Source organism: Bubalus kerabau, chromosome 1 (genome assembly GCF_029407905.1).
Source record: "Bubalus kerabau isolate K-KA32 ecotype Philippines breed swamp buffalo chromosome 1, PCC_UOA_SB_1v2, whole genome shotgun sequence".
Lineage (NCBI taxonomy): Eukaryota > Metazoa > Chordata > Mammalia > Artiodactyla > Bovidae > Bubalus > Bubalus kerabau.
The window spans coordinates 8654387-8677904 of record NC_073624.1 but is presented as its reverse complement, the minus strand read 5'-3'; the positions used below and the strand labels follow the sequence as shown (position 1 = coordinate 8677904).

General features: G+C 52.7%; 1 protein-coding gene across 1 annotated transcript in view; it reads left to right on the top strand.

Annotated features, from left to right (window-relative positions):
* The first annotated feature begins 4655 nt into the window (after positions 1–4655).
* The window catches only part of FAM83F (family with sequence similarity 83 member F), a 34122-nt gene continuing 15259 nt past the window's right edge, over positions 4656–23518 (top strand). The window contains exon 1 of the mRNA XM_055566038.1: positions 4656–5138. Within this exon, the coding sequence (XP_055422013.1) occupies positions 4656–5138 (483 nt within the window). The remainder of the gene's footprint in view (positions 5139–23518) is intronic.

Below are 23518 nucleotides of genomic sequence, written 5' to 3'. Positions count from 1 at the left end.
ATCCCTTGGTCAGGAAGATCCCTTGGAAAGAGAAATGGCAACCCGCTCCAGTATTCTTGCCTGGGAAATCCCGTGGACAGAGGAGTCTGGCGGGCTACAGTCCATGGGGGTGGCAAAGAGTTGGACACAACTTAGCAATTAAACAACAACAACAACAGCCTTGAACAGGACATCTCGCCTCCCAGAGCCTCAATTTATTAGAATGCAGCACTTCACAGTAATCTCCTTCACAAGATGCCTTATACTCAACAGCACCTCCATTGTAACCTTTCTTGTGAATGCCATTGGGTCACATCACCCTGCCTTGTAAAGATGGTTGTAGGTATTTGACTCCCAGATAAACCAAGGGAACCACCAGGGCAACAAGCCATCACATCTGATTCCTCTCGTTTATTCTCAGTTGCATGCTATCTAGTATACACTGACTGCTCAAAAAACTTGGCTGAATAAATGTCATTAGTATGCAAAGGGAAATATCTTGAGAAGGCCACTGTGTGTTTCATAGCAGTTAGATCTAGGAAAGCCTTTTCCCAATGTGAACTGTTACTAAAATATTCTACTCTGATTCTAACCTTCTGTCCAATTCCAAGTTTTGTCACATGATATTTGCGCTTCTTGAGAACACAACTCATATCTAAATCACTTAGTTCAATGTAAGCTCCATGTGGGCCAGGACTTGGTTTTGTTCAAAGCTGTACCCTCAGTCCCTAAAACAGCCTGATGTTTGTGAAGTGAAGTGAAAGTCACTCAGTCGTGTCTGACTCTTTGTGACCCCATGAACTATACACTCCATGGAATTCTCTAGGCCAGAATACTGGAGTGGATAGCTTTTCCCTTCTCCAGGGGATCTTCACAACCTAGGGATCAAACTCAGGTCTTCCACATTACAGGCAGATTCTTTACCAGCTGAGCCAGCAGGGAAGCCCAAGAATACTAGAGTGGGTAGCCTATCCCTTCTCCAGCAGATCTTCCCCATCCAGGAATCGAACTGGGATCTCCTGCATTGCAGGTGGATTCTTTACCAACTGAATTATCAGGGAAGCCTGGTGTCTATTAAGGCTCAATAAAGATTTGGTAAATGAATGAGTGGTTTCTGACCCTCAGCACAATGCTATGCATTCTACAAATTTTTGTTAAATGGATAAACTATTAAACAAGGGAAATTTTATTTCTTTAAAATGTCCCTTTCTAGCATTCTCAACAGAGGCAGTACAGCAAGGTGGGTAGGTAGGCAAGCCCGGGAGTCATGTGGTCTGGGTTTGAATCCTGGCTCTTCTACTTAGCAGCTGGGTGACCTAGAATGAGCTACTGAACCTCTCTGTTTCAGTTTTCTCACCTGCAAAATGAGGATAATAATAATTTTTCTAATAGGATTACAAGAGCGTATTTGAATGACATATGTTTTGCACACTGCCTGGCATATAGTAATTGCTGCAATTTTTTATGACCATATTAGTCTCATAATAACCTCCAATGGCTCCCCTAGCTATAGAATAAGATCTAAAGTCAAAGTCCCCACAATTTGGTCCCAAGGTCTGTCTCTTTCCAGTCTCATCTTCCCATGCTAATTACCCTTTACTGGCTGCTCAATGGCACCCCACTCCAGTACTCTTGCCTAGAAAATCCCATGGGCGGAGGAGCCTGGTAGGCTGCAGTCCATGGGGTCGCTACGAGTCGGACACGACTGAGCGACTTCACTTTCACTTTTCACTTTCATGCATTGGAGAAGGAAATGGCAACCCACTCCAGTGTTCTTGCCTGGAGAGTCCCAGGGACGGGGGAGCCTGGTGGGCTGCCGTCTATGGGGTCGCACAGAATCGGACACGACTGAAGCGACTTAGCAGCAGCAGCACACTGTGCCAGACACTCCACTAAGTGGTGAGTATCAATTAACTAGATTTCCTTCTCTTATAGCCCTGTTAGGTAGGACCTATTATTGCCCATATGCCACTGATGGGACCAAGGCTCAGAAAGGGACACACAGCTTATACCAGGAAAGTGGGATTCCATTCCAGGACTTTTGCACTCTTCTTCACTGGCTTCTGAAATCTTTGCTATGCCAAATCGGTCTATGGACCACCATTATGAACGTTACCTGGGAGCTTCCTAGAAATGTAGACTCCCAGATCTCATATCAGACCAACTGAATCAGACCTGCATTTTAGCAAGATCCCCCCAGGTGACTACTGAGCACAATTAAGTTTTAGAAGTGTTGTTATAAACTACTTTCTACTCGTCAGTCACAAGTGCTAATTAAAGCAAATATTTGATCTTATTTAGTCCCTAAAACAATCTGGGAGGTCACAGGAGTCAGCATTGTTATCCCACTTTGCAGATGAGGACACTTAAGGCTCTGAGGGTTAAGTATCTTAGCCTAAACCCAAATGCGCCTTATGCCAGCATGATGCTCTGACTGCATCCAATACCAACTCCCTCTCCCTGGAATGTCTTCACTCCCTTTCTCCCCCTTGACTTGTTCTCTTCCTTTTAGGCTCCATTCAAAACCCCTTCCTGCTGGGTAAAAGCCTTCTTACCTACATCCCATTGGGCAGATTAATTTCTTGTTCCCTAAAAGTCCCCACAGCTTCCCACACCCTTTCTTTTGACCCTAATCTCATTCTTTTGAAAGAAATCTGTACTGAGCACCCACTGTGTGCACATAGTAAGCACGGAGTAAATGTTTGCTCCCAGTGCACTGCCGACTCAGTTTATTAAAAGCACTTTCATCACACCTGTGTTATCCTCCTGTGTGTTTTTCTGTTCCTCCCACTGCTCTGACCTCCTCTGTGTCCCCAGGGCAGAGAGTTTGGCATCTTGTAGAGCTTCAAGTTATTAGAAAACAAACTAAATGCTCTCCCACCTAAAGGTGAAATTTGTCTATATTTCAGTATTCCTAGGAGTGGGACCTTCAAATTCCCAAGAGTAGCAGAGGACACAGGTGCAATGATGGACATGTCTCTGCTCACCATTCTTGACCTTATACAGCATGCTAGAACTGACTAGCCACAAAATTTGCATATATTTGCAAATATAACCCTCATTTTTCCAGGCTATCAAAAGGAAGACCCGGAAATACTAAGCAAGCTTTTCAAAATCCCTAGGGTTAAAACCATGGCCCCAGTAACCTTCTGTCATTTCACTAGAGAAGTAGAAAGGGCAAAGGTGGCTGTGACGTAGGGCAAAGATATCCGAGACACAGAGAACATAATATTCCCCACGTGCTGCTTCTACTTTTCAGGGAGATCTGGGCAAACCACAGGTTTCCAGGCCTCAATTTCCTCATCTGTCAAATGAGGGGGTTGAATTAGTTTCTAAAGCTGCTTCCAGCGCTAAGATGCTTTGCTATAAAATGAGAGAACCATGAACCTTTGGTTGCTATGATCTGAAAATATTTTGAACGTGGAGAATCAAATTGTACAGCAGTGTATGAACAAAATAATATGTTAATGACTAAGAAGATTATACTTAATCCAGTGGGAAACAGCAGAGCTGCTGCCGGTGGTGGTGATGTGAGTGTGCATGTATGCGTGTGTCCCTTCCTTGAGCTCAAACACATTTTAAATCACTAATATAGTAATCAGGCCTCTGGCTGCCTATCTTGCGCCCCCCCTCCAGCCCCCCACACACACGTGCTCAGACACCACTTCAAAATAAAATGAGAAAGTTCCACTGCTGGTGCTTACATCCTCGCTGTGCTTGGGTGGCTTTTTTTTTTTAAAGAGATTTTTGTCCTTGTGAAGGTGTTGGACTGACAGCTCCTCAGTTCAGGTCAGTCTCTCAGTTGTGTCCACTCTTTTCGACCCCACGGACTGCTGCACGGCCAGGCTTCCCTGTCTATCACCATTACTCAAACTCATGCCCATCGTGTCGGTGATGTCATCCAACCATCTCATCCTCTTTCATCCCCTTCTCCCGCCTTCAATCTTTCCCAGCATCAGGGTCTTTTCCAATGAGTCGGTTCTTCGCATCAGGTGGCCAAAGTATTGCATGGAGTTTCAGCCTCAGCATCAGTCCTTCCAATGAATACTCAGCCCCTGGAGGCCTCTACTCTCAGAACTGTGACACGTGGGTGGGGGGAGCTGGGGGTTTTATTAGCATTTCGCTTTTGCACATTAACCGCCCCTCCTCGGCCTTCACATTATGTATGGCCTCGCATAGGCCTCCCGCCCCGCCCCCCACAACGGGGCAGTAGTGATCAGGTCAGCCACCCCAGAAACGCCCTGGCCAGACCACGTGCTCCTGGTCCTACCAGCCGGAAAAATGGAAGTGCACCTGGCCGGCTCGGTGGCAGGAAGGGTTAGGTCCCTCACCGCAGGGTCAGGGCCAGGAGGCGGAAGCGGGCCACAGGCCGCACGTGGGTCTAAGTACGACCCGGATCCAAGTTCCTGCCGGCTCTGGAGCTCCCGCCCCGGGCTGGGCCCCCGCAGGCCTAGGCCTCACCGCGTCCCCAGCGGAGCCCCGCCGAGGTCGCCCGCCGCTGCTCGCGCCTGCAGAGGCGGAGGGCGCGGCCGCCCCTCCCCGCCCGACGGCCGCTCCCGCGCCCGGGCCCGCGCCGGATTGGCCGCCCTCGCGGCCAGGTGAGGCGCCCCGCCCCTCGGCGGCTTCAGGTGCGGCGGTGGGACCGGGGGCCGCGGCCGGGCTGGGGCCGGGGCGCCATGGCCGAGTCCCAGCTGAGCTGCCTGGACGAGACGCACGTGAACGAGCGGGTGACCGAGGCGCAGGCCGCCTTCTACTACTGCGAGCGGCGGCGGGCCGCGCTGGAGGCGCTGCTGGGCGGCGGCGAGCAGGCCTACCGCGAGCGGGTCAAGAAGGAGAGGCTGCGGGACTTCCTCTCCAGCCAGGAGCGCCAGGCCCTCCGCGCCGCCTGGATCCCCTACGAGGATGTCGCCGCCGCCGCCCGGGGCAAGAGCAAGGCCAAGGCCAAGACCCCGGTTCAGGCCTCGGCCGAGCCGGGTGAGTCTCTGGCCTACTGGCCAGACCGCTCAGACACCGAGGTGCCCCCACTGGACCTGGGCTGGACCGACGCGGGCTTCTACCGCGGCGTGAGCCGCGTCACCCTCTTCACCCACCCCCCCAAGGACGAGAAGGCGCCCCATCTGAAGCAGCTGGTCAGGCAGATGATCCAACAGGCCCAGAAGGTAGGCCCCTGCCCCTGCCCTGGCCACGCACACTGATGGGGACCCCCAGGACCGGCCCCTAGGACCAGGCCCCCACCCCCAACCTTCGAGGCAAGGCCTGGGGCTGGCAGCCCTGACCACCTTCAGGAAAAGGGGCGCAGAATCCTCCCGTCCACCGTGGGGCTGCAGAGGAGAGCATGGATGTGTTTGGCGAATGACAAGGTGTTGGACAGTTGCTTGTCATTTTTACAGTGTCCAGCGGCGCTGGCTTCCCTCTGCTCTGCGCGGCTATGGGCCTGTCTGGTTTCTCTCTCTAGGCAGGAGTGGGAGCTGTGGAGCCCTGTGCTAAAATGGGCCACCCAAAGGTCTTGATAATAACCTGTGTGCTTCCCAGGGATTTAACAAAACTTGTCCCTGGTCATTTTCTCATTTGATCCTCAGGCAATCGCAGGAAGTGTAGTGTGGCCTCCCCACCCCCACCCCAGTCACATTGCTCCTAGGAGGCACCCCCACCCAGAGTCAAAGCTGGCCTGGCCCCTGGCATTCACACTGGCTCTGCGCCCAGCACTAGGGCTCAAGCAGCCTGGAATAAATGAAGGATGTTTCTTGACCACCTACTCTGTGCCTGACGCTGTGCTGGGCACTTTGACAGGGCAGCTCCCTAAACTCAGCAGGTCAGGGAAAAAGCTCCCACTTAATCCCATCTACTTACTCTGCCTGGGCATTGAAGGGAGGGGATGTTTGCAGAGTTGCTGGTTAGAATACTGGTGGGGCCATTAGTTTGTTGGGCAGAGTTTCCAGATAAAATATGAGATGTCCTATTAAATTTGAATTCCAGAATAACAAGAAAAAATTTTTTAGCATTATACAGTATGATTCAAATATTGCGTGAAACATACTGATGTTAAAAAGTCATTCACTGTTTATCTGAAAATCAGATTTAATGAGGGCATTCTGTGTTTTTATTTGCTAAGTCTGACTTCCCTACATTGAGATTTCTTATGAGACATCAGCAGCCTTTGGAACCCAGTTCAGAATATACAACAGAAGTGGCTTGGGTTCACCATTCTAATTCAACTCAAGGACTGTGCTTGGAGTCCTGTTACCCCTGGAGGCTGAACTTGAGACACCAGTGGTGGGGCTCCTCTTCTGGAAGGCATGATGCAGGTGGTTGGCTAGATTGGCTGCCAGAAGGAAGGGTTAAGTTTTCACTGTGTGTGTTTCCACCCTCCCTCTCTAAAGAATCCCAGCTTGTCTGCCTGAGAGTTCTTTGTCTATTGCCTTCTGCAGAAGAGAAAGGCAAGTTTGAACAGAGGAGGAGAAAGGAGGTGGGCGACAATACTGTGTAGCAGGCTGGAGCTGGGGTCAGGGGTCAAGTCCTATGATGTAACACTAATAAGCCTTGATTTGTGAGTGCTTAATGTGTGCCAGCCACGGTGCTAATGATTTTCACAACTACTGAGTGAGATGGGTGTTTTCCTTATTTTGGGACTCAAAACAGTTAAGTTGCTTGCCAAGCCAAAACTCAAACACCGAAGTGCTTCCTCTTAACCAAAGTACTGTTTGATGATGCAACAGATTAAACCAAGGATCTTGAATGGAACTAGCCTGATCACACCTGGGCAACAGGTTACAAGAAGGGAGAGACAGAGCCCTGCCCACTGGGACCTCTAGTCCCATGTGGGATGTTGGGAGTCTTCTAGGTAGTGGAGTGTTCTGAACTCTTTAAATATTTAACAACAGAAACTTTAACAACTGTGAACTGATCCAGTATTTACATATTAAACCAGTTATTATTTCCTGAGTTCCAGGCACTAGCCATAGAAAGATATAAGCTGTGACCTTTGCCCTCCAAGAGTTAAATGCTGCCGAGGAGGGTATGCTGTAAGGAAAACAGACTTTGAGGCTGGATATGCCCCATCTGGGAGGGCTTCCCAAAGGAGGTAAATTGCAGGGTTGAAAAGGGAGAGAGGAAACCGGAATGGAGGAAGAGGAAACTTAAGAAACTCTTGTTTCTCCTTAAGAGACTCTGGAGAGAAAGCTTTGTGCTTCAGAACAGCAAGCAGCTTTGAATGACAGGAGGGAAGAGCTATTGTGGTGACAGCTGAGTATGTGGGGGGCCTGGTGCAGGGGCCCTAAAACTGGGTCCAAAGCAGATGACCCGCCCCGCCCCCCCCCACCCCAGGAAGAAGCTGTCTGTGTCCCAAACCCTCAGACTCTCTGGATCTTGACTCTTAATCATGACCAGTCACCTGTGTGCGGCACCTTCTTCCGAAAGATTTTGTGAAGTAGGCAGGGCAAAATTTGACCCTCTTTCACAGACAAGGAAACTAAGGCACAGAGAAGGAAAGGGGCTTGCCCAAAGGTCATGTGGTTGGTCATGGAAACACCCAGATCCCCAGTTTCTACTCTGAAGGCCACACCTTCTGACCTTTGCCTGTCCCCACCCCCCAACCCCATGTACCCTCAGCCAACTGGCACGGGGCACCCTCCATGACTATTACTCTAGAGCCTTCCCCATCCTTTTCACCCTGAGGGAGGGAATTTCCTTGTCTCCAGGGAGAGTCTGGCTGCTGTGAGGGCAGGTGGGATGGACCAAGATGATGTATGTGCAGAGGTGCAGGGGACGGTTGCAGATATGGTTGGGGAGCGGCAGAAGGACATAATCCACACGTCCAACTGGGCACCAGAGGATTTTATTTCATTTAATCCTCAATAACTTCATGAGGGGCTGTCATTTTTATTCCTCAGGGACGAACAGGAAACGGAGGCTCAAGGGGAGTGGCTATGACTTGCCCACAGGCACAGACCAGCAAGAGTTTTAAGCCTACTCCTAGCCTCAGGGATGTGGAGAAAGGAGCCTGATTAAAGGACACTTTGAAAATACGACTGGGCGTGGGGAGGAGGGGCAGAAAGTGGTGGCCAGTGGGGAAAGAGCCCAGCCGGGGTGGAGGGGGACCATGTGGAATGCGAGGAAGCCTTTGAGTTGGTCAGTCTCAAGTTATCTGCTCACTGGGCCTCTGCAAATGGCAGAACGCCATCCTGACTGCACCGATGTTCAGACATTCAGCCTTGTTTCCTTGTGGCGTGGGGGTTTTTCCTGCTGTTTTAATACCCATTACATGATTTGCTATTTTTAGGGTCATTGAATGATGTACTTTGCTTGAAGTACAGGCCGGGACTTCCCTGGTGGTCCCGTGGCTAAAACTGCGCTCTCCCAGTGCAGGGGGCCCGGGTTCCATCCCTGGTCAGGGAACTAGATCCTACATGTTACAACTAGAGATCCCACATGCAGCGACTAAGACCTGGTGCAGTCAAATTAATTAAAGAAAAAAATTTTTTTAATAAAGTACAGGTGGAAAGGGTGTCTTCTGGGACCCAGAAGTGAGCTCATGGCCTGTTTCCCGCTGGCAGAGAGGACCAAGGAGGTTGCTGCCACTTGGGCTGCTTATGACCACTGTAACCCAGGGAGTGGGGAGGGGGGCCTGAACTTAAAGCGAGACCATGTGAAGACAGGGAAATGGTTGATTCTTATTCACGAGGGCAGAGCTGAGAGGACCAAACAACTGCAGTTAGGAAGGATAGCAAGTTGGGACGTTGGACAAATATTTCAAGGTGTGCTAAGCACTTTAGTAGAAAACAGACATATAAAACACACCTCTGCTCTTAAATGGCCTAACAGTCTACTAAACCATCGTTTTAATACAGACTGATGAGTGCTTGACAGAAGGCGTGGCGGGGTCCCTAACCCAGCCCACGAGCCGTGTGAGGGGAGGGCCTCTGATGCTGCCGCCTGTCTGCGGGCGAGTCTGAGCGCAGCAGACAGGGTGAGACCATGCGGCGCATCCACCCTTCTTGGCACCCCGGCTCCCTTCCGACCAACGGCACCCATTTTTGAGACTACTGGGCGGGTTTAGAGAGTCCTGCCTGTGCCTCGGGAACAGAGGAAAGCTTAACCACCTCGAAGACTGACCCTTGGCCCCTGCATTCCTGGGCCCCACACTCCAAGGTACCAGCTACCTGACTCCTGGTTGCTCACCACAAGCCCCTCCCGCAGCATTTCCTCTGAACCTCAGTAACCATGTCAGTACTGTCTTCTTTTCCCAGGGGCAGCCTCTGAGGTCCAGAAAGATGTGATGACAGAAGAGGGGATGACAGCTCCCCCAGGTCCAGCGATCAGAACTCCCAGTGACCCCACATAAACATAAACCCAACCCCAGAGAGGGCGGGATGCAGGGCCAGGCAGCTTTGATGAACCAAAGCCTCTCCTCTCTGTTCTGGTGGCAGCCGGGAGGGGTAGGCCCACCTGGTTGGTGGGAGGCAGAGGGGTGTGGGGAGCAGGGCTGGCTGTACCCCCATCTCTGCCTGTCAGTGGCTTGTCCCCTCCCTTCAGGGCCTGGCTCAGAGGCTGCCACTTCCTTGGCACTCAATCAAGTTTTCAATCCAAAAGTGACTTTTTGTTCTCAGACATGGCTCCTTGTTTGTGCCACCTGTGTGCCTGGCACAGGGCTCGCTTGAGGAGAGCCCGTCTGATCCTCGGAGACCAGAAGCTTTGGAAGAGCCAGGACTTCCTTTCTACACCCCCTCCATTGTCTTTGTGGAGCCCCAGCGGCACAGGTGACCAGTGGTTTGTTTAACTGATTGGAGACTATCTCCCACTGGCCCCCAGCCCCTCTCCATCCCTCTAGGGAAGTCTGGAGAGGGTCCAGTTGAACTGCGCGTTGCTAAGGGTCTCCGTTAATCCTCCTCATAACAAGCCACCTGGCAGCGGAGGGAAGAGTGCTCTGAACTGGGGGGGACGCAGAGGCCTTTGCGGAAGGGCCCCAGAGCAGAAGGTGCGGTTGGCCAGGTGAGCAGGCTTGTTTAGAGTTCTGGGTAGCCGATAGGCGAGAGCTGCTGGGCACACGTGCCCAGGGGGTGTGGCTCACTTCACCAGGAGGCTCAGCTTGGCGGGTGGCCGCCTTTGCCACTGTCTTCCCCTATTAGCCTCTATCAGCTCTTCCTCATTCAGGTACATCCAGCAAATAGTACACGGCATCTTCTTTGGACCAGGCACCGTGCTAGGCACTGGGATATAAACAATGAACAGAGAAAAGAAAGAGAGAGGAAACAAAAACGCAGTTTACATGTATATGGACTTAAATATTGCTGGTTTGTGAAATTTGGGTCTGATAATACATTCGTTAGCCACATTGCTGCCTTATTTGAGAGCTGGTCCCAATTCTCCCTAATACCTTACCCTGTTCTCCTTCCCTTCCATGGCAGAGGTTTTAGCTAGAGCTCCTGAGCTGCCTTTTAAAAGCCTGATTCGGGAGGACTTCCCCAGTGGTCCAGTGACTAAGACTCTGAGCCCCCAAGGCAGGGGACCCGGATTCCATCCCTGGTCAGGGAACTGGTTCCCACATGCGGCAACTAAGAGTTCGCAAGTCTGTAATTTAAGACCCAGCACAGCCAAAGAAATAAATGTTAATAAAATAAAGCCTGTGCTGTGCAGAACAAGAGAAGGCCTCTCAGAGCAGCCTGTGACCTGCGGTCCAATATGCACCATATGCCTGCCTAACCCTTCTTCCTGCCGCGGACCATTCCATGTGGGCATTATTTCCGAGGCTCAGAGCAGTTGCAGAGTCTTTGCCCCCTCGAGGCTGGTAATGACACAGCTGCAGTTCCAGAGACCGAGCACCTCACAGCCCTTCCAGGATCTTGTCTGGGCCTGTCCGGCATCTCTGCCAAGCCCTGGGCACTGTGGCTGCTGAGTTTTGAGTCTCTCTCCTTTATGCTCCATCACTGATCCTGGAGGCAACAGAGACCCAGCTTCACGTCAAGGACAAAGAATGGGCTCTGAAGCTGAATGGTCTTGGTTTCTGCCCTGATCTGTCTACTTACTAACTTTGGGTTGAATCACTTGCCTCCCTGGGACTTCTGACCTGCACAGTTGGAGGATATTACCTAGATTTCAGATGGTTTTGAAAAACAGGGAAGAAACAGTGTGAAAGCTGAGGATACCGAGAAAGTTTGGTACAAGTCCCCTCTCAGAGTTGGGAGGGAAGTGTGGCTGGGCTCCGTCCCAGGACTCGGGGCTGCCAGCCGGGAGATCAGTCCAGGAGATCAGAGTTCGGGCAGGCAAGGGTTGCTTCTCGTCTTCAGGTTGGAGGCCCTGTGCAGGTGTGCTTCCTGTTTCCTCCTCTCATCAGAGGAGCAGCTCCAACGGCCCTCCCCTCCCCCTAGCCCCACACTTCTCTGCTGCCCTTGATTTGATGGCTGTTTATCAGAGTAGCTCTCCTGCAGGGCTGTGGCAGCCAAGTTCTCAGCCAGGGTTCTTCTGTAGGATCCGCCATGGGTGCCCTGAACCGGGGATCCCCGAGGGCATTCCCCTCCCAGAATCACCTGGAAGAGCCAGTTCAGGAAGCCTGAGATCAGTCCGTAAAGACTTCTCAAGAACTAGAGCCTGCACAGGTGGCATGGGGACACGGCGGTGGGGTGGGTGAGGCGCGGGACGGGCTGTGTTTCTGTCTTTGGAGAGGCTTGGTTCCTCTGAAATCGGACACTTTAGGTCCCTGAAACTGAAGATGGGTGTCTCCCAGGGGGATCACAAGTAGAAGATGGGGCCTTGATAGGAGTGTGCCTTCTTCATGACTTCTTGGGCTTCTGGTGGCATAGCCAGTTTTGCTGGACACTGGTCTCAGGAAGCCAGGGCAACACCAGGGGAAGGGGTACACGGTTGGCAACCTTGTTCTTGCCCTGGTTGTCTCTTTCCTCTGCCACCAGTTGACCTTGGGCAAATCATTTGACATTGGCTCGGCCTCTACCTCTGCATCTGTAAAATGGGAATAATTCTCGCTTACTTTCATATGATTGCTCTGAGGATCTAATGCAAGACAGCATTTTGAAAAAGAAGAGTGAGAGATGCAGATAAAAGGGGTTTATGTTAAGAGGGGCTAACATTGTTGAAAGGTACTCTGCGTGTTATTTCCTTTAATTAATCGAGTCCTCAGCACCTGGCACGGGAAAGGAGCTTTTCCCAGAGGCTCAGGGAAAGCGGGAGGCCGTAGAGCTGCTAAGAGCCTAGCTGGGATTCACCCAGGTCTGAGCTCAAGGCTTGTGTCCTTCTACACATGCAGTTGCTTCTGGGGATTGTCCCCATGGCCACCTCTTCCCACTGAAATCCCAGATGCTAAGCATGTTTGTTGCCACCCAGGCTCTGGGAAGCTCACCAACTGGTTCTGGAAACAAACAAGAATGGGACTACTTCGGTGGGAGTAGGAGAGAGGAAGATTCTTGCTGCCTGTGGCACTGGGGCAGGTCACATCGCCAGGAAGCTGGTGTGGGCAGCGCCCAGGGACCTGTTTATTTACTTTGGCCAAACCGCGTCGATTGTGGGATCTTTGCTCCTCAACCAGGGATCAAACCCATGCCTTTTAACAGTGAGAGTGCTGAGTTCTAACCACTGGATCACCAGACAATTCCCTCCCAGGGACCTTTTTTTTTTTTCTAATGTATTTTTGGCTGTTTTCAGGTCTTAGTTGAGGCGTACGAGCTCTTTGTTTCGGCAAGCAGGCTCAGTCATCTCGAGGCATGTGAAATCTTAGTTCCCCAACCAGAGATTAGACCTGGTCTCCAGGGACTTCTTACTGGCCACTTTCTGACCCCCCTCCCTGGACTTGGGTCCTCACAGTCAAACTGAGACCTTGATGGGAGTCCCAGCCAGCAACCCCACCCCCACGCCACCCCATCGGGATGCTATCTCACTGCTTCGCCTTGGCTGGTGGTCAAATCCGCCACCCTCTCCTCCGAGTGTACAGGGCAGAGCCTGTTCTGGGGCAGGCTTCCAGTCTGGGGGAGAGAGGAGCAGGGCAGACGACCACGAGCGGGGGCAGGTCCTGGCTGACCGCCTGCCACTGTTCTGGTGCTGTCCTGACCACCTCCCACCCCAGGCTGAGTCACTCTAGTGATCCTGGCCCCTCCGCCGCCCTCCTCCCCAGGGGCCATGACCATTCAGCTGTAGCTGGTACACTGCCTGCCCCTGTTTTCCTTTTCCTCTTCTGAAATTCGTGGAGTCTGTGAACTTGCTAATGACCCCAGAATCTTAGCCCAAGAAAAGAGCCAGTGGCTTTTCTAGTTAGTGGTCTCTCTGGCCCAAGTTTCCAATAATCTGTTAACTCACCCTGACCCAGCTTGTCCAGTGGTCACCCTGTTGGGCCTTTCACGGCCCTGGTAGGGCCTGGGGGAGGCTCCAGATAAAAGCTCTTTTCTGTTCTGTGTCCTAGCAGTGAGTTGGCGGAAGGTGGGGGTGGTGCGGGGACCAGGGCTCTCCACCTCTCTGTGGGTCTTGGAGGACCAACTGTGAGTATGGGTTCCCTTCCCTGCATTTGCTCATTCACTCCCCAGGTTTCACTGAGTACCTGGCATGCGCCACATTCCGGAAATACACAGAAATACACAGACTCATAAAACATGGGCCCTGAGAAAGGCAATGAATGCAGAACGGGGGAGGAGGGTAGTGACAGCCTTTAACTGTTGTGTGTGCGTGCTCAGTCATCTCAGTCGTGTCTGACTCTTTGCGACCCCATGGACTGTAGCCCACCAGGCTCCTCTGGCCATGGGATTCTCCAGGCAAGAATACTTGCCATGCTCTTACTCCTTGGAAGTAAAGTTATGACCAACCTAGACAGCATATTCAAAAGCAGAGACATTACTTTGCCAACAAAGGTCCGTCTAGTCAAGGCTATGGTTTTTCCAGTAGTCATGTATGGATATGAGAGTTGGACTGTAAAGAAAGCTGAGCGCCGAAGAATTGGTGCTTTTGAACTGTGGTGTTGGAGAAGACTCTTGAGAGTCCCTTGGACTGCAAGGAAATCCAACTAGTCCATCCTAAAGGAGATCAGTCCTGGGTATTCATTGGAAGGACTGATGTTGAAGCTGAAACTCCAATACTTTGGCCACCTGATGTGAAGAGCTGACTCATTTGAAAAGACCCTGATGCTGGGAAAGATTGAGGGTGGGAGGAGAAGGGGATGACAGAGGATGAGATGGTTGGACGGCATCACCAACTCGATGGACATGGGTTTGGGTAAACTCCAGGAGTTGGTGATGGACAAGGGAGGCCTGGCATGCCTGGGGTTGCAGAGTTGGACACAACTGAGCAACTGAATTGAATTCTCCAGGGGATCTCCCCAACCCAGGGATTGAACCCTCATCTTCTACTTCTTCTGCATTGCAGGCAGATTCTTTACGCACTGAATCACCTGGGAAGCCATAAACTGTTGAGTTCTTGAATACCAGACCACACTAGCCCTTTTGAAATATGTAATTTCATTTAACCTTCACGACAATCCAGGAACTTTCCATTTTACAGATGATAAGGTCACACACGAAGTAGGAAATGGCACTCCACTCCAGTATTCTTGCCTGGAAAATCCCACGGACAGAAGAGCCTGCAGGACTACAATCCATGGGGTTGCAAAGAGTTGGACACAGCTGAGCCACTGAGCATAAAGTCACACATGCTTAGTCACTCAGTTGTGTCCGACTCTGCGACACCTTGGATTGTAGTTCCCCAGGCTCCTCTGTCCATGGGATTTTCCAGGCAGGATACTGGAGTGGGTTGCCATTTCCTCCTCCAGGGCATCTTCCTAACCCAGGGGTTGAACCTGCCTTTCCCTTGTCTCACGGCAGTGGGTAAATAGTGAAGCCTAATGGGAACTGAGATGAGGCTGAGTCTCACTGAGCTCCAGGGGCACAGAGAACTCTTGGAAATTGCCAGCTGCAGCAGCCAGTATGGAAGGGCGGGTGGGCAGAGGGCAGGGTATGCAAGACCAGAGGGCTGGGAGTGCACAGAGTCACACTGTTCCCATCGCCCAGTTCCTCCTGCCTGCCTTCCCCTGCTCCCCACACCCTCCACTTGCCTCTGGGGAAGCCCTCCCAGGAAGCTTCACTACCTGGCCGTGGCCACCAGGTTAGCTTGACCACCTTGCAGAGCCTCCCGGGCAGACTGCCAACTCCAGTTATCTTGCCCTGATGGATCAATCAAGAAATAGCTTGAAGGTACTTCTTGGAGTCCTGCCTTCCCCACGTATTGTGTGATGCTCAGACCTCCAGGCCAGTAACCCAAACCAGCAGCTGATCCTAAAAATCATCTGTGTATCTTCACTGGATTTTTTTTTTAGCAGCTGATTTATCTTCCTAATTATGTTTAGCTTTAAGCTAATGTTAAATGAGCTTGCATTAGATAATTTTCACTAATTAACACCAACTTAGAGCAGGGAAAGTCATCCCAGAAGCGTGCCGTGGGGCAGTGAAAAGCTGGCCTAGGATCTTAAAAAGAATTGCTCTGCGTACTCCCTGGTGGATCACATATGCCGCTTTGCGGCTGAATTAGTTGACCTTGCTCACACAGGCACAGTCTGTTTTCTGTCTCCAGAGACCAGGCCCAAGTCTCCTTTCCATCACCCCTTCATCCACCTCGTTTGGGGAATGAGTGTCAAGAGCACCTCGTAAGGCTCAGATGGACAGGGAGTGAGCCCCAGTGGCGCACAGCTGAGTCGGGAACAGAGCTGGCCCAGAGGCCGGGGAGTCTGCGAGAGCAAGGGGCCTGGCTGGCAGAGTTGGGCTCCAGCGGCTGGCAGTGCAGGAGGGAGCCTGGTGTTTAATGATGTCTAATTAGTGAGCCTGGAACAAAGTAACATGGCCACAGACAGCTGGGAATCCTCAGGGGACAAAGCCCAGACACCTGGCCTCCAGGCCGAGAATACCACCCCAGAGGTCTTGGCTCTGCCCTCTTGGTGGGCCAGGACTCTGGTCCAGTCTGCTTCGTCAGGCCCCTTGAGGGAGGCTCCCTACTTCGGAGGTACTCTGTTTAGACCCGTGCTTCCCGTGTAGCACGGCCCATCAGGTCTCTGTCCCCCGCCATGCGCTCAGACAGACCCAGGCCTGAGCAGACAGGCCTCCTGGGAGAGGCACACATGGCCCTGGGAGCTGGGGACCCGGGACCCAGAATGAACCTGGGATGGCCCAGGGAGAGGGAAGCAAGGACCTCGACACGGAAAGGGCATTCCTGTTCCCACAGGGAGAAGGCCGGTGACAGGGTGAATGAAGGCACCAGGGCTGGAGCTGGCAGGGTGTGCCTGGAGAAGGCAGAGGAGGTTGTCATCAAGGAAGCAAGTGGGCCAGAAGCACACGGAGGGGCTGTGGCGAGGCTGACCTCAGGCCAAGGGTTTGGGCCGGGCAGCAGCTTAGTTCGGGTTGGGTTGCTGGCTCCACCTGCCAAGAGTGGAAGGCCTCTGGAAGCTTGTTCTCCCATGGAGCTGACGCTGAGCCCCCAGCTTGTGCCTGGCCTCACAAGAACCATGAGGCAGCCTTGCTTCAGGCAGAGTTCCCAGCGGACAAGCAATGCCCACTGTCTCACCACCTCTGTGGGACCCCTGAGTCTAGTCTGCGCTTCCACCACTTGCTCTAGGTTGCTCCTAGACTGTGGGGATTTCAAGAAATGAATCTAGAGTCCAGGGGGTGGAGGATGCAAGGTGTCTGTGGGTGTCCCCTGGGTGGCCGTGCGGACCTCCTCTCCCAAGCTCTCCTCTCCTCTCTCGCCCCAGGGAGCACACCCAGAATGCTTGAGGTAAAGCTTTCTCGTCCAGTTGTTCACATCCCACCGAGGCAGAAATTGGATGGGGCCTGTTGCAGCCTTCATGACAAAGTCTTTGCGGTGCGCTCAGCAGCGGCCGGTTGGGTCCCGAGCCCCACCTGAAGGTGTTCTCCACTGGGACAGCAGGGTTTTTTGGGTTTTTTTTTTTTGGCCATGCCATGTGCCTTGAAGACTCTTAGTTCCCCAACCAGGAATTGAACCGCGGACCCCCAGCAGTGAATGCTTGGAGTCCTAACCACTGGACCCCGCGGGGAACTCCCAGGGCCACAGTTTTCCTAGAGGCATGTTTCCTGCTCGGTGAGGTAAGGCAGTCTCCCAGCATCGCTCAAAGGATCGCGCACTGTACAGACTCACTCGTCCCTTGATTGAGCTGCCCTTCCCCTCGATCAGTTCATGTTCTGACTCCTGGAAGTGTAGCTGCCTGGGCTTTCATCACCACCCCAGGCTGGGTCTGCTGGACATGGTATCAAGCAGAGGAAAACATCTCCGCCATGATGTCTGGGGCTGGTGGGCAGCTCTGCACGCCTGGCTCCTTGGGAGCATGCGCCCCCGCGCTGGCCCGGCCACCTCTGAAGTGAGGCCCCTTTGTTCTGAGTTCCTTCAGAGGAGAGAAGGGGCTGCCGGCGTGGACCCTCTACTTGCAGCAGGCCAGGCTCTGTGCTCCTTGCTCTGCTGCGTTATCTCATTTAAAACTCAGAGCAACCCTGTGAAGCGACCACCTCCCCATTTTAAAATGAGGAAACTGAGGCTTAGATTAAGTGACTCACTCAAGATCACGCAACCAGTGAGACCTTCTGCTTCCAAAGAATAGATTCTCTTCCACGTACCTGCCGTTACTTCAAGCGTGATCCATCCTCCACCTGCATTCGGATCACCTGAGGCGGGCGGGGTGGGGGTGGGGGGGTGCTGTTAAAATGTACTTTCATGGGCCTGCTGAAGATGGGACCCTGGAATCTGCTCACCCAGCAGGTGCACCTCACCCAGCCACACACCAGGTGATGCTCTTTACATGCTCCAGTGTGACAGCCAGTGCTCTGGAGACGTTGATGGCTCCCTGGGCAGATCAGAGAAGGTGCTCCACACAGCTGGGCTGTCTGAGCCGGATGCTGGGTGGTCCCCCCAGAACTGACTCCCCTGGACTGCCAGACAGATGGCTCTCCTGGGAGGCAGCAGCTGACCAGTCTGCCCACCTGCTGCCCTTCCTACCCCAAGGCACCTTCAGGCTGGAGGTATGGGCAGCTGGCCCCATTCATTGGAAAAGGCCCTGATGCTGGGAAAGATTGAGGGCAGGAGGAGAAAGGGGTGACAGAGGATGAGATGGTTGGTTGGCATCACCGACTCAATGGATATGAGTCAGAGCAAACTCCAGGAGATGGTGAAGGATAGGGAAGCCTGGTGTGCTGCGGTCCATGGGGTCGCAGAGTTGGACATGAATGAGTGACTAGACAACAACAACCCTGTCTGGTGATTGTCCCTCATAACCATATGGCTTTTTCATGGAATTTTATAGGCATGATCTCATCTGAACCTCCCAACAACCCTAGGAGGCAGGCAGGGCAGACATGGGAGGTAAAAGTCAGGCCCCGGGCTCACATGGGTCATCAGTGGGCCTGTGGGGACTGGGACTGCCCCTGTGCCTTGGTGGGCTCCCTCCCTTCCTCCCCAGGAAAAAGTGACCAGTACATCACTGCAAGGAGCATGCTTGACCTGTGGCCTCTTGCTTTATCCCCACCATGGAGCTCAGTGAGATGGGTGGATCTATGTCACAGCGGTGGCAACCACACCCACCCCAGGGCCTAGGCTCCACGTCAGCAGGCCTGGGGAAACCAGTGGAGGGTGGTGGTGTCCGGCTCTATGTGTGCATCCTGGTTTTGTATGATCAGGGGTGACCTCAGGTACTAGTCAGAACAGATCTCCCCAGAGCCTGCCCTGACCGCAGCATCTGGGGGTGACAGCGCTGGACTGGGGTCAGAAGCCTGGGCTTCTGTCCCACCTCTGCCAAAGAGCCAGCTGGGAAACTTAACCTCGGGACTGGGCTCTGTCCTGTTTCCTCCTAGCTCTGAGGCTCTGCACATCTGGAATGTCCAGTGCGGGGGCCACAGGCAGACATGCTGCTTGTGCGCTACTGTGGGCCTCGGCGGCGTTATGGGGCTGACTTGTAGCCCATGCTCTGTTTACTAGCTTGCTTCTACCACAGGGAGGACGGGTACCTTTCGTAATCTGCACAGAGGTGCTGGCTGTACGTGCTGGGGGCACCTCTGCCCCCAGATGTCCTTGGTGTAGACTTTTACCCCCTGGTTGAGTACTGTCCCCACTCACCGGCTGGCTGCTCCGTCGAGACCTTGGGTAGGTGGAGTGGAGGCAGACCAGACCTGGGACCGGCATTCAGGCAGCAGTCCCAGAAGGCACCCATTTCTTTTCCCTTCTCTGTGCCCTTGAGGAACGCCAGCTCTGCCTTCCAGCAAGATGATCTAACCAAGAATCCTGCTCAGCATTCTTTTTTTTTTTTTTCCCCTCCACCGCAGTGTCTATAGTCATTAATGAAATTAAAGAGATAACCACAAAGCTAGGTCCACACCCCACAAATAAAACAGTGGACATGAAACACCCTCCATTTAGACATTCATTCCACAGTCATGGAGAACCGACTGTTGAGATGTCCCCTCAGGGTGGAGATTTCAAGATAAATCAGATGGCCCCTACCATCCGGGAGCCCACAGCCCAGTAAAGAACAGAGCCATTGAGCAGATGTTACAATAAAATGTCAAGGACCTCTGTTGTTTGCCCAGGACACAATGTGGGCAGGAACCAGGGAGTGGGGAACGTTCAGGAAATTCTTGCCTGGGTCTTGAAAGATGCATAGATGTTTCACAGGAGTACGGGAGGGGAAGGAACAGGAGAACTGGGAACTGCCTGTTATGTGTGCTGCTGCTGCTGCTGCTGCTGCTGCTGCTAAGTCGCTTCAGTCGTGTCCAACTCTGTGCGACCCCGTAGATGGAAGCCCATCAGGCTCCCCCGTCCCTGGGATTCTCCAGGCAAGAACACTGGAGTGGGTTGCCATTTCCTTCTCCAATATATGAAAGTGAAAAGTGAAAGTGAAGTCGCTCAGTCATGTCGGACTCTAGCGACCCCATGGACTGCAGCCCACCAGGCTCCTCCGCTCATGGGATTTTCCAGGCAAGAGTACTGGAGTGGGGTGCCATTGCCTTCTCCCCTGTTATGTGTAGTGGTTCTCAAAGGGGGGGGGGGTCGGGAGGGTGAGGCAATTTTGTCCTCAGGAGACATTTATCTATATCTATAGGCATTTTTGGTTGTCACCATTTTGGGTGATGCTACTGAAGAAGGAAATGGCACCCCACTCCAGTACTATTGCCTGGAAAATCCCATGGACAGAGGAGTCTGGTAGGCTACAGTCCATGGGGTTGCAAAGAGTCAGACATGACTGAGCGACTTCACGTTCACTGGCTTGCTACTAAACATTCTGCAATGCACAGGACAGCACGCCCCGCCTCCCGCCCTGGCACCTTCCCCCTCACCACCCACAGCAAGAAATACTGTGCCCAGAAGTGCCACTGTAGAGAAACCCTGTGTTAGGGTAGCTGCAGGTCATCCTGCATAGCTGAAAGCAGTGGGCAGACTTGAGACTGTCCAAGATGAAGCTGGAGAGGAGGAAGGGGCCATCATAAGGTCCTTCAATACCAAGCTAAGGATCTTGACTGTAGGACCCACCGCTTCATCAGTCTGTTGCTTCCGGGGAGGGGGAGTGTTACTGGTATGGAGAAAGAATTGGAGCACAGCAATGGAAAAGGCAAGACTAATTAGGAAACTATCCCAGAAGTTCACTAAGAAATGAGAAGGGGGACAACTTCCCTGTGGTCCAGTAGCTAAGACTCCATGTTCCCAAAGCAGAGGGCCTAGGTTCGATCCCTGGCCAGGCAGCTAAGATCCCACAGGCCACAACTAAGACCCAGCACAGCCAAATAAATAAAAATAAACATTAAAACAAGGGGGTGCCAAGTGAGGACAGCCGTGCAGTGAGAGCAGAAAGGAGCTGACCCAGAGGAAGTGCACAGAGGAGGCAGGACCTGTTGGACTTGGTGGTGATCAGATTTGGTCACAGGGAGGAGGAGGAAGGAGGCCAGTAGATTCAGGCTTCTGGCCAGGGTGACCGAGAGGATGTTGATTTTGGAAGTGCCTCCAGGGCAGGCCAGTGAGCATGGCTCTGTGGTACAGAGACCACCAGTGCGGTGGGCATCCAGACCAGGTCATCCCAACACACCCAGGGGTGCCAGTCCCCGCTGTCTTGAGCAGAGTCGTGTGGAGTGCGCATGGCAGGTGGAGTCCTTTCCCTTCATTTTGTTAATCTAATGGTAATTAAGGCGTCCAGGAAGAGAATCTGAAAAGCTGGCAGTTTAATTAAAGGTAAATGACAGATGGAGGGGAATTCTGAGGCTCCCTAACACACCCTGCTTCCCCGCCCCACCACTGAGGCCAGATATCAAAGGAGGAGACAGCTAACCAAGTGCCCGATGAGAAGTATTACAGCATCAGAGCCTCTTTGCTGCCGCCTGCAACAGCGTCTAGAAACTCCTGCTGCCTCGAATTAACCTCTCCCCCCAGGTGCTGCGCATCAGTGGGTAACCAGGTAAAGAAGGCTGGGAGCCCGCCGGGAAGAAGGAATGACTTTTCCCTCTTGACGAAATCCACGTCTCTCTTTTAAAACCCGATTTCCCATTTATACCGGGAGCCTTGAAGTCAGGTTTGACCCAGAGGACCACGTGGCACATTAAACGCTGGGCGGGAGTAGGGAGCTAGTTTTCGTGGGCCTCATGCCGCCCGTGGATCGGGATGTCAAGCCAGGCCTCCGAGACCAAAGCGGAGGGTAATTATCACCTCTCCTCCACAACAAGATTGCAGGAGTCAGCGAGCAATTGATTTTTTTTCCCACTACAGATATTTCACTGCTTAATTGGTAGTGACACAGATGGCTGGCCCTCACCAGGGCGCCACAGACCAAGCCTCCCCAAAGCAGGGCTCCCCACCCTCCCCCGGGACGCATCTCTCCCTCTGGTTTGCCATGCTCTCCCCGCACCTCCTCCTCCTGGTCGGGCGAGGGTGAGCTGGCTCCCTGCTCTTTCAATTACAAAACAAGAACACGAGTGAATCCTGATGTGCTTTCCTGAGCCAGTCAAGCTCTCCCCGGTGACATATTGAGAACCTGCCTTGAGCTGGACACCATAGAGAGTCTGGAAATGAGCAGATGGTGGACTCTGGCCTCAGGCAGCACGTGGAAGATAACATATCCCTAGCCTACTAGACGCTGGGAGCTGTGTTCTGCTGGAATGAAGCCTGAAGCGGCCTGTTAAAACCAAAACCCAGCACCATCCAGCCCCACCCTGTCGTCCTTGCTGTTGCTTGGTCACTAAGTTGTGTCCGGCTCTTTGCGGCCCCATGGACTGCAGCACGCCAGGCTCCCCGCTGTCCTTGCCCCACACCTACCCTGAACTGTTCCAGGCCAACTGCTTTTTGTTCGTTTGTTTGTGCTCTCAGGAGCAGACCTGATTGTGAAGCTCAGTTCATGGTCCGCTGCCGTCATCAATCCAGGGAAGGCCCCTCTGAATTTACTCTCTGCTTCCCTCCCATCCCTTTCTCCTGCCATAGGCAGCCCCTCTCCTCTATTCAGTGTATATCCTTGAAAAACATGAAGAGTTATCTTATGTAGTGTACTTCGATTTACATTAATGGTACTGGGCTATAGATCACATGCTCTAACATTTTAAATCCAACTATCCATTGTAAGGGCTTCCCAGGTGGCTTAGTGGTAAAGAATCTGTCTGCCAATGTGGGAGATACAGGAGATGCATCTGGGTTGGGAAGATCCCCTGGAGTAGGAAATGGCAACCCATTCGGTCTTCTTGCCTGGGAAATCCCATGGACAGAGGAGCCTGGCAGGCTGTAGTCCATGGAGTGCCAAAGAGTCGGACACAACTGAGCACGCACACACGCACATCCATTTTAGAAGAACTCTCCAAGTTCTACACGTGTGACTCGTCCATTGCTTCTGCCTGCCGTAGAGGACTCTGTCCTGAGCATCCCTCACATTTATTCACCCGTTCTTCTGGAGATGCACATCTGAGTTGTTGCCAGCTCTCAGCTATCCCAAAGCTATCGTGAATGTCTTTGTTCCTGCCCCCTGATAGAGCTGGACAAAGATCCAAGAGGCTGCCCTGGGTGCGTAGCCAAGAGTGCGCCGCTGGCTTCTAGGTGTGCTGTTGTTTGTCCAGTCATGTCTGACTCTGTGACCCCGTGGACTGCAGCTCGCCAGGCCCTGTCCCTCACCATCTCCCGGAGCTTGCCCAAGTTCATGTTCATTGCATCGGTGATGCCATCCAGCCATCTCATCCTCTGGTGCCCTCTTCTCCTTTTGCCCTCAATCTTTCCCAGCATCAGGAACTTTTCCAGTGAGTTGGCTGTTTGCACCAGATGACCAAAATACTGAAGCTTCAGCGTCAGCATCAGTCCTTCCAGTGATATTCAGGGTTGATCTCCCTTAAGATTGACTGGTTTGATCTCCTTGCTGTCCAAGGGACTTTTAGGAGTCTTCTCTAGCACCGCAGTTCGAAGGCATCAATTTTTTGGCGTTCTGCCTTCTTTACAGTCTAGCTCTCACAACCATATGTGACCACCAGGAAGACCATAGCCTTGACTATACAGACCTTTGTCGGCAGAGTAATGTCTCTGCTTTTCAACACACTGTCTAGGT